General features: G+C 48.0%; 1 protein-coding gene across 1 annotated transcript; it reads left to right on the forward strand.

Moving 5' to 3' along the window:
* The first annotated feature begins 7629 nt into the window (after positions 1-7629).
* Positions 7630-8541, forward strand: LOC119292757. Its single transcript, XM_037571474.1, has one exon. The coding sequence runs from the start codon at positions 7630-7632 to the stop codon at positions 8284-8286; it is 657 nt and encodes a 218-aa protein (XP_037427371.1). The 3' UTR covers positions 8287-8541.
* The last annotated feature ends 1999 nt before the right edge of the window (positions 8542-10540 follow it).

Below are 10540 nucleotides of genomic sequence, written 5' to 3' on the forward strand. Positions count from 1 at the left end.
GATTGGATCGGGATCGAGGGGGAACCACTCACCGCCACCGCCCGATGTCGTCTCGCCGCGACGCCGCACCGCCATCGTCGTCGCCGTTCACCGGAGGAGCCTCGCCGGAGCTCCTTCGCCTCGACTTCCCCTACTCCTCCCCGACCCTAACGTCGCCGACACCATTGACGCACGTCGCTGCGCCTCGTCATCACGTCGCCGTCGTCTTCGACCTCCTCCTCGACCCCACTGCCCGGTGCCCTACGCTGCTCGGTGAGGCCCCTGGTTTCCTCTCCTCCTTCCCCGTCCCCATGTGCACACCGCGCCCTCGCGCGCCGTTAGCCACGACCACGTGCCGCGGCCACCCCGTACCCATCGTGCGCAGCCACCGCGCCCGTCCGTGCTCACCACGGCCGCGTCGGCCACGCACTGCATCGCCCCGGCCGCGCTCACCGTGGCCCCGCCTCCACCGCGCCCGCTTGTCGCCGTCCTTGCCCGGCCCCGCGGGCGCACGACCCCTGCCTTCCCCGCCACGAGTCTGCTTCCTCCCGTGCCTCCTAGGCTGCTCGCGCACCCACGCCCGACTCTGCCTGACCTCGCCGGTGGCGACCCGCATCCGCCCCACGGTTACCCCTGCCAGCCACCGCGCCACCGCCCTGGCCGGCGCCCCACTGCAGCCCCGGTTGGCCTCGCTGTGCCTATGGTCGGCCCTCTATCGATCTGGGCGAGCGTCGTATCGGGCTGGCGCCCAGCGCCCGTCGCCCGCACCCGTTTGGCCAATGATAGGGGGGGCCACCCCAGAACGGTTTAATAATAATAATAAAAAGAATTAGAATTAGAATTAAATAAATATAAAAATAAAGAATAATAATATGATTAACTTAATTAATATTGTTAATTGATCTAAATTAAGCATAGTTAATTAACCTAATCACTTTAATTAATTTAACTAAACATGTTTAGTTAACTAAGTCAATGACTAGTGGGACCCACACGTCAGCGACCCAGTCAACACCTCTGTTGACTGCTGATGTCATGCTGACGTCATGATGACGTTAGCATGCACTGTTCTGGATAATGTTGAATTAAATTAATTAAATAAATTCTAAAAATGATTTAAAACTTTAGAAAATCATATAAAATAAACCGTAGGTCGGATGGAAAAACTTTGTACATGAAAGTTGCTCAGAACGATGAGACGAATCCGGATATGCAGCCCATTCGTCCGCCACGCACCCCTAGCATACCGAACACGCAACTTTCCCCTTCCGATACCTCTGCCTGAAAACGCGAAACACCGGGGATACTTTCTCGGATGTTTCCCCCCTTCACCGGTATCACCTACTACCGTGTTAGGGCATACCGAACACCGCGTATTGCCTTGTTACGCTTTGTGATGCTTTGTTTGCTCTGTTATTTATTGTGTTCCCTCTCCGTTACTTCTTTCCGGTAGACCCCGAGAGTGCCGGCGACCCCCAGTTCAACTACGGAGTTGACGACTCGTCCTCCTTGCCAGAGCAACCAGGCAAGCCCCCCCTGATCACCAGATATCGCCCATTCTTCTCTATACTGCTTGCATTAGAGTAGTGTAGCATGTTACTGTTCGGTTACTCCTATTCTGTTGCATAGCCTGTCATTGTTGCTACAGTCATTGATACCTTACCCGCAATCCTAAATGCTTAGTATAGGATGCTAGTTTATCATCATTGGCCCTACATTCTTGTCAGTCTGCCTTGCTATACTATTGGGCCATGATCACTTGGGAGGTGATCATGGGTATATACTATTCATATATACATACTATACAGATGGTGGCTAAAGTCGGGTCAACTCATTGAGTACCCGCACGTGATTCTGATGTGGGGGCTGGAAGGACAGGTGGCTCCATCCCGGTAGAGGTGGGCCTGGGCTCCCAACGGCCCCCGACTGTTACTTTGTGGCGGAGCGACAGGGAAGGTTGAGACCACCTAGGCGAGAGGTGGGCCTGGCCCAGGTCGGCGTTCGCGGTTGTTTCATAATAACACGCTTAACGAGATCTTGGTATTTGATCTGAGTCTGGCCACTGTCCTATACGCACTAACCAACTATGTGGGAAAGATATGGGCACTCGGCGTCGTGGTATCAGCCGAAGCCTTCTAGACGTCAGCGACTGAGCGGCGCGCGCCTGATTGGACAGCGTAACGTGACTTCCTTTGTAATGGAGGTTGCTAGGTCTGCTTCCGGACGCCCTCGCAACGTGCAGGTGTGCAATGGGCGATGGGCCCAGACCCCTGCGCCATAGGAGTTAGACCGGCGTGCTGACCTCTCTGTTAGGCCTAGGTGGGGCTGCGACATGTTGATCTTCCGAGGCCGGGCATGACCCAGGAAAGTGTGTCCGGCCAAATGGGATCGAGCGTGTTGGGTTATGTGGTGCACCCCTGCAGGGAAGTTTATCTATTCGAATAGCCGTGTCCCTCGGTAAAAGGACGACCCGGAGTTGTACCTTGACCTTATGACAACTAGAACTGGATACTTAATAAAACACACCCAGATAAGTTCCACAGACAACTCGATGATCGCTTTTCCACAGGGCGACGAGGGGAGGATCGCCGGGTAGGATTATGCTATGCGATGCTACTTGGAGGACTTCAATCTACTCTCTTCTACATGCTGCAAGACGAAGGCTGCCAGAAGCGTAGTCTTCAATAGGACTAGCTATCCCCCTCTTATTCTGGCATTCTGCAGTTCAGTTCACTGATATGGCCTCCTTACACATATACCCATGCATATGTAGTGTAGCTCCTTGCTTGCGAGTACTTTGGATGAGTACTCACGGTTGCTTTTCTTCCTCTTTCCCCCATTTCCATTCTACCTGGTTATCGCAACCAGACATTGGAGCCCAGAAGCCAGACGCCACCGTCGACGACGACTACTACACTGGAGGTGCCTACTACTACGTGTAGGCCGCTGACGACGATCAGGAGTAGCTTAGGAGGATCCCAGGCAGGAGGCATGTGCCTCTTTCGATCTGCATCCCAGTTTGTGCTAGCCTTCTTAAGGCAACCTTGTTTAACTTATGTCTGTACTCAGCTATTGTTGCTTCCGCTGACTCGTCTATGATTGAGCACTTGTATTCGAGCCCTCGAGGCCCTTGACTTGTATTATGATGCTTGTATGACTTATTTTACTTTTAGAGTTGTGTTGTGATATCTTCCCGTGAGTCCCTGATCTTGATCGTACACGTTTGCGTGTATGATTAGTGTATGATTGAATTGGGGGCGTCACACACCGGTCCACCCACATATCAAATTATCAAAGTAACGAACGCAAATCATATGAGCATGATGAAAAGTAGCTTGACAGTAATTCCCATGTGTCCTCGGGAGCACTTTGCTTTATATAAGAGTTCGTCCAGGCTTGTCCTCTCCTACAAAAAGGATTAGGCCACCTTGCTGCATCTTGTTTAGTTTTGTTACTTGTTACCCGTTACGAATTACCTTATCAAAAAACTATCTGTTACCGATAATTTCAGTGCTTGCAGAGAATACCTTAATGAAAACGGCTTGTCATTTCCTTCTGCTCCTCGTTGGATTCGACACTCTTACTTATCGGAAGGACTACGATAGATCCCATATACTTGTGGGTCATTAGTTGCCACTGTTACGATTCCTACAAAACCGCTAGTGTTACTTTTGCCACCGTTACCGTTACATCCATACTACTTTGCTACTAAATACTTTGCTACAGATATTAAGTCTTTGAGGTGTGGTTGAATTGACAACTCAACTGTTAATACTTGAGAATATTCTTTGGCTCCCGTTGTGTCGAATCAATAAATTTGGGTTGAATACTCTACCCTCAAAAACTGTTGTGATCCCCTATACTTGTGGGTTATCAATGATAGGCTCACTTCTGGTAGCAAAGAAGCATAGGAAGAGATCGAAGAAAGGCTAAAATGGCAGCAAAGCTGCTTCTATGAGTCAGCCGCCTCAGCAGCCTCGGTTTCAAGGCCGTATACCTATGAAAGATGCGGCAAAATACCATATCCCCGGTGATCCGATCCTACCTAAGGCAGCGGTAGAGGCCATAGATGGCAATCTAAGGAGACTTCATGATGATGTGCTGTGGAGAGAGAAAAGCCTTATCGCCTCGAAAAATCTAGGATACCCGCTCTACGTGGTTAACGTGCCGGAACAAAGGTTGTACGTCCTGACATTCCTCGTGGAAAAGTTCTTCCTTCGATTTGATTACATCTTCAACATGTCTCACTTGACAAAGTTGTATTTTATGTCCGTCCGCTTTTTTGCCTTGTACATGAACTACATCATCAGGATTGAGCAAAAACCTTATATTTGTGTCGCTGACCCGTACTTTATGCACAAGGGCTTCTTGGGAGTCTTCCCAAAGCACCGTGAATACGCGAGTAACTACATCACCGATTTCATGGTCGGCAATAAGGACAAGGAGATGATTCTCCTGCCTTATCATCCCATGTAAGTCATCCGCGGATATCCTTCCTTCAATTTCAATCACTCATTTGCATGCGTGGAGGCTAATTTGAGGTTTACTTATTTTGCGCAGCGACGGGCGGGCCATCCTCATCATCCGTTACCCCCGATTCTCCCACGCTCTTTACTTGGAATCGTCAAAGAACATGAAGAAAAAGGATTACACCCACATCAAGTCTGTTCTAGACAGTGCTATCTTAAGCTACGGCCTACGGGGTGGAGAGATCACGCTGAATAAGACAAGGAACCGCACGCCCTCCTTCGGCCATAAGACTGACTTCTGCTGCATCCAGCAACCGAGTGGTACTCTCAGTGATGGATTCTATGTCCTCCACCACATGCTGGAGTACAGACGCGATCACCAGAACCTTCGCATGTCACCTAGATCTGGTGGTGCCAATATTTTGCAATGGTCAAAGAAACTAGGAAATCTCCCGGATCATTGACTCCGAGCTGAGTTCTATCACATCCAGCGTGAACTTGCCCAAAACATCATGAAGGAGGTCCTCGAAAAAACAGGGTTGTTCTATGAAGAAGGGCAAATGTCACGGGAAGACATCCGAACACGCATAGCCGCCCAGCGTCTCGACCTGAAGCCTTTCACTTCGCTCGGGGACCTCCTCCCTGATTTGGATGGATGGCACGACATGTTGGAGTGATTGACGATATATGGCAATGTGTCCGTTTAGTCCATACTTTCTCTATGACGAAACTTTGAGTTATGCACGACGAAACTTTGTGATATAATTAAATCGTCCTCCTCAACTTGCGAAGATCACACTAGTTAGGGCATTTTGGGTACGATGAACATTGTTATTTATGCTTATGATATGTTGCTTCTATTTTTGCTAACTCTGACTCTTTCTGTTGCTCAACTATATATGTTGCATATAATTGACTCATGTGACAATGTAGGTACATAGATCATCGATGGCGAAGAAGTGCTACGTCGTGTACGCAGGGAAGGTTCCAGAAGTGTACGACAAGTGGCCTGAGTGTCAGGCCTAGGTGCACCAGTTTTCGGGCGACAGCCACAGAGGGTTCGATAGCAGAGCTGAAGCGAAAGATAGTTACTTGAGGTTGACACTAGCGCGAGAGAGGGATCAGAACCGGCGCCTCAAAAACTACTACATTATCGCGCTCTTGCTCATAGTGATTGCTCTTCTGTTCTATATCTTTGTTTAGATATAGATGATGAAGCATGTGTATGTGATGACCATGCAGTTGCTTGTATTCGAGACATGTCACTTAATTTGTATTGCTATATTGTGATTATGATGAGACGACATGATTTGCGTTGGATGATATGATGAGACTATTATGTGTATGATACCATGAGCATATTGCATGTTTATGATATGATCAGAATACTGTATAAAACCTGTAAAAAGCACCACAAATATGTAGCAGAAAAGATATGTGGAAAATATAGCAGTGGCGCTCTTTAGCAGGAAGCAGTAGCGCCGTATACAAGTGCTGCAGCTATTTAGCGGCAGTGATGGATGCACAAATGCTACTACTAAGCTTGTTAGCAGTAGCGCTCTTTTGGACAACGCTACTCCTAAGTAGGTATAGTAGTGGCGCGGGTTGAAACGCGCTACTGCTAAAAGTTAGCTGTAGCGCCGCTCCCCGCGCTACTACTAGGCACTTTACCCGGCGCTACCGCTAGGTTTTTCCCTAGTAGTGATTGGTGTTCGAATTTTTCCGTATGTATTCTATGCCTTTTGGTGATGTGCGTTTAGTGGGAGGATACGTCTCCATCGACTACGAAGGCATCTATGGCTACTTGAGATTTGGCTTCTCAGTCTCTCGCTGGTGCTCGTTGGAGTAAGATGTGCGTGTGTACGTTCATAGATATGAGTGTAAGTTTTTTTGCATGGTAATACATGTTTCATTTATAACATAAGGATCATAATACAAGCCATGTACATGTCGATCTGGCAAACTGAACAAATAACAGAATGCTAGCCTTTGCACAAAGGAACAACAACCAAGAAGTAAAATTACAAACAAGACCGAAGAGACCTCTAAGCTTGACACCAACGCCTGTCACCTGCCTCTGACACCACCGCAACCGCCACCAAAGGGAATAATGACGGATCACCTCCACACCCGAGCTCGACGCGACTCCATCACTGATAAACAACTTTGCGGACCTCCAAGGTGGCTCGCCAAAGGCGGAACCATTATCGTTGAACGAATTAGACGGGGCAACACCCGGACACGCCATCGAACTCCAGATCTGGTACCCCCACATGACTAAGACGTCGGAGGCGAAAACCATACCTGTCATCCACATACCACGAACCCAACACACGATCCATCATCTTCCAGATGCCACCGATGCAGACCACAATCTGCATCCGCTCCTGAACTACCTCCCAAGCTCCGTGCCAACACTGGAGTGGACACCGTCGCAACGGCGGTGCCCGAGGACACAGGTCCACCACAAGGATGTCGCCGCCGCCACACCATCCTTACTTGAACATACTGGATTCCAGATTCATCCTCAACCATAGGACCAATCGACTCATTGGAGTAGGATCCGAAGAAATTTTTTTCAGCACCACCATCACCGTCGCCAAAGCTAAGACGATGAACAACCTAAAAAACTAAGCTACTTTGATCTAAAACTATCCACACGTGTGGATCCGGCGACCCCCTCACCACCAACGACCGAGGTTGTCGGCGGAGGGGAGCCACCAAAGGACGGCCGCGGAGGAACTCCCTCGCAGCGGCACAGGCGAGATCGCCTCTTTCTTCGCTAGGAAGAAAGAACGATTAGAGCTGAGTGTATGTGTGTATGTATGAGTCTTAAAGAAAAACTCTAAGTAAAACAAATGTTCGGAAAAAAAACTCGAAAAAAACCCTCGCCCGCGCATGGTCTCGCCTGACCTGCCCAACATTTCACGTTTCTTCTCCTGGTCTAAAGTTTGCAGCAAGGTTTACGTTACCGCGCTCAGTTTCCAGCGTTGCGTCGGGGGCTGGCCAGATCCGTGATGTACGGCCGCGCAGCGCCCACCCCAACGCCCTTGTACGTCGTCCTCCACCCCCTGACCTTGCACTGCACCACTGGCTAATTACACTACGCAACGCAATGTCGGCTTGCAGCCCCCAATGCAACCCCCCCACTCATCAGACAGCACAGCAGATGAGTGGCATGATGGCGGCAGGGAGGAGCAGGATGCTCATCCCTCTCAGGCCACGGGCGCTCTCGCAGCAACGCACTCTCCTTGCCGGCCTCGCCGCCGCCTTCGCGGTCACCCTACTCTGCATCCTCCTCCTGCTCTCCTCCCTTCCCGCCGCCTCCTCGCCACCGCCCCGCCGGCGCCACGACATCGACACAACATCCAGGACCGCGCGTAGTCCTCCCGCTCATTGCGGCGCGATGAGCGCGAGCCTGGGGGAGTTCGGCGACATGATGGTGTCCATGCTCCCGAGGGACCTCGCCTTCACCGCCTTCGTGCCCTCGCCGGAGTCGTTCCGCCGCGTCCTCAGGCTGCGGCACAACGACAGCGCCGCGGGGCTGAAGGCCAGCGACGACACCTACGCCGTCATCTCTCGCGTGCTCGGCTTCTCCGCCGTGCCTCTGCGCCTGCGCTCCGGGGACGTGGCTCTGCGCGGGACGGCGCGGCTGCTGGACCTGGACTCCGTGTCCGGACTGAAGGTGCACGCGTGGAGGGACGTGGACGGGGCTCTCGTCGTCAACGGCGTGCGGTCGGAGTGCGTCGATATCGTCAGGGACGAGACCGTGGTCCATGTCATGGCGGGGGTCCTCATGGACGCCGAGTTCGAGCGATCTCTTTCCCTTCAGAATTAGAGGATTGATGATCAACCACGTATTAACATCATCCGGAATTCCTGATGAAATTTACATGAAACCGAAGTTTTTGCCTTCAGGATCTGTAGTGTACAGGGGGCTGTGCAATCCGTGCTGTCCATATTGTCGTCCGTTTCCTCTCCGTCGAGTTCACCTTCTTCTCTGGACCTTTTTTTTCTTTTTTTGAGGGGACTTCTTCTCGGGACTTGAATTAATGAAAACCAGGTGAACAGCTAGGCGTCGGACGTGCGTGACGGCGGACTTAATAGCCATGTCACATCTTGTGGCACATCTTGTGGCACATCTTCTTTGAGCACGTGTTGCAGCGGGGCTATCAACCCGCTTCTCTTCTCTCCTATTTTTTCTCTTTCAGCTAAGCAAAAATATACATCATCATATTGTACTTGCTCTTAAAGTACTGCTATGCACGCGATGACTTGTAGCCGATGTTTGCACGATGCCACAGTTAGAACTGTCCAAGCATAGCAAAAAAATACAGCCCAGCCGCAAGAATCGTGCGCCAGTCGATTTACGAAACGTCGTGCCAATAGTAGTTTCGTTCCAATGAGCACTGCTATGCACATGATGACTTGACCCGATGTTTGCATGATGCCACGGTTAGAACCGTCCATGCATAGCAAACATTACAGTTCAGCTGCAGGATTTAGTATTGTGCCCTGTTCGGCTTATGAAACGTTGTGCCCATGCTAGTTTTGTTCCAATGAGTAAAGTTTTCAAGCAGGGATTAGTATGGTTTCGAAACAGTTATGGAGCACATATTTTCTAAAAATAAATCATAGAAATCTATCAATATGAGATCTAATTTTAAAGATCTCGGCGTGAGGAATGTAACAGTGAAAACTATTCATGATTTCAAAAATTATTCACGGTTTCCAAATTTTTCTCTTTTTAAAATTTGGTCACAATTTAAATTGTTCGGTGTATATCACAAAATGATCAATGTGTGTTTAAATGTTTGTTCAACATATATCACAAAATTGTTCAATGCGTAGTTAAAAATTGCCCAGCATATATTACAAAAATGTTCAATGTATATTTAAAATTTCATCATATATCACCAAAATGTCGTATTTTAAGTATTGTTCAGCATATATCACAAAAATGTTCACTTTGTAGTTGAAATTTGTTCAGCATATATTACAAAATGATCAATGTATATTTGAAACTTGTTCATCGTATATATAAAAAAATCAATAAATGTGTGGGCTTTCAAAATTGTATTCATGTTTTCAATAATTGTTCACGCTTTAAAAAAACAGGTTTAAATGAATTTTTTCAAGCAAACATTATTCAGTTTTAAGGAAGATTAAAAAATGGGCCTGCTGTGTACATAATACTTTTAGTTTAGCCATGTAATTTAAGACAAACTTAGTCGCTAGCTGCAGCGGTTGGCGATGTGGCTATCTAGCATTAGGTTGCGGGTTTGAATCTATCTATCCCTGCAATTTTTCGTGACATTTTTTATTACGTTCACTTGTAGCCTGGTAATGGGCCGGCCCGTTTCCATGAATCCTTCAACGAAAGGTCTTCATTTTGACGCTCATGAGCGTCGAGCAGGAGCTCTCTTCAGCTTGCTCGTTATTTTCCATTTTCTTTTGGTGCGTGTTTGCGTCCATGTAGGGGTGATGGGGGTGTGTGTGTGCGTAAAAGTGTGCATATGAGAGGGAAGACGAAACCATCGACATGGGATATAATTGCTTTTTACATGTCTAGAGATGTTAAGAGTTTTCCCGATTGAACGCTGAGTATAACATGAACAATTACATGCAAATCTTCTATATCTAAATAGCTAGCCCCCACTAACCTATTTCTCTCAACATGCAAGTATGCCAACATGATGGAAAAAAGCCCACCACAACATACAACCATGCATAATAAAAAGCCACCTCAACATGCAAACATGCATGAGAACTTACATTCTATTATGATAGTTATATTATGCAATAACCAAACATCACAAATCATATTTATTTTTAGTTTTAGTTCATATTATTACTCTACATATTCATGTTCCACACAACCAATTCTCACTGAATATATTGCAAAACATTCCCGCAACAATATGCGGGGTATCATCTAGTTCCATATAATTTGTATGAAAATTATACAATTTTCTAGAAAAGCTAGACTATCATACACATTGTTTTTAAATTGTTGCGACATAAGACAAGTTTTATGTAATCTGGGTGCAAGTTTTTGCCATTTTTCTATTTTTAGTCCTCGTTGTCTTTAT

This window comes from Triticum dicoccoides, chromosome 4B (genome assembly GCF_002162155.2).
Source record: "Triticum dicoccoides isolate Atlit2015 ecotype Zavitan chromosome 4B, WEW_v2.0, whole genome shotgun sequence".
NCBI classification, from domain to species: domain Eukaryota; kingdom Viridiplantae; phylum Streptophyta; class Magnoliopsida; order Poales; family Poaceae; genus Triticum; species Triticum dicoccoides.

Coding starts and splice junctions, on each gene's coding strand:
- LOC119292757 (XM_037571474.1), top strand. CDS start 7,630: ATGGCGGCAGGGAGGAGCAGGATGCTCATCCCTCTCAGGCCACGGGCG.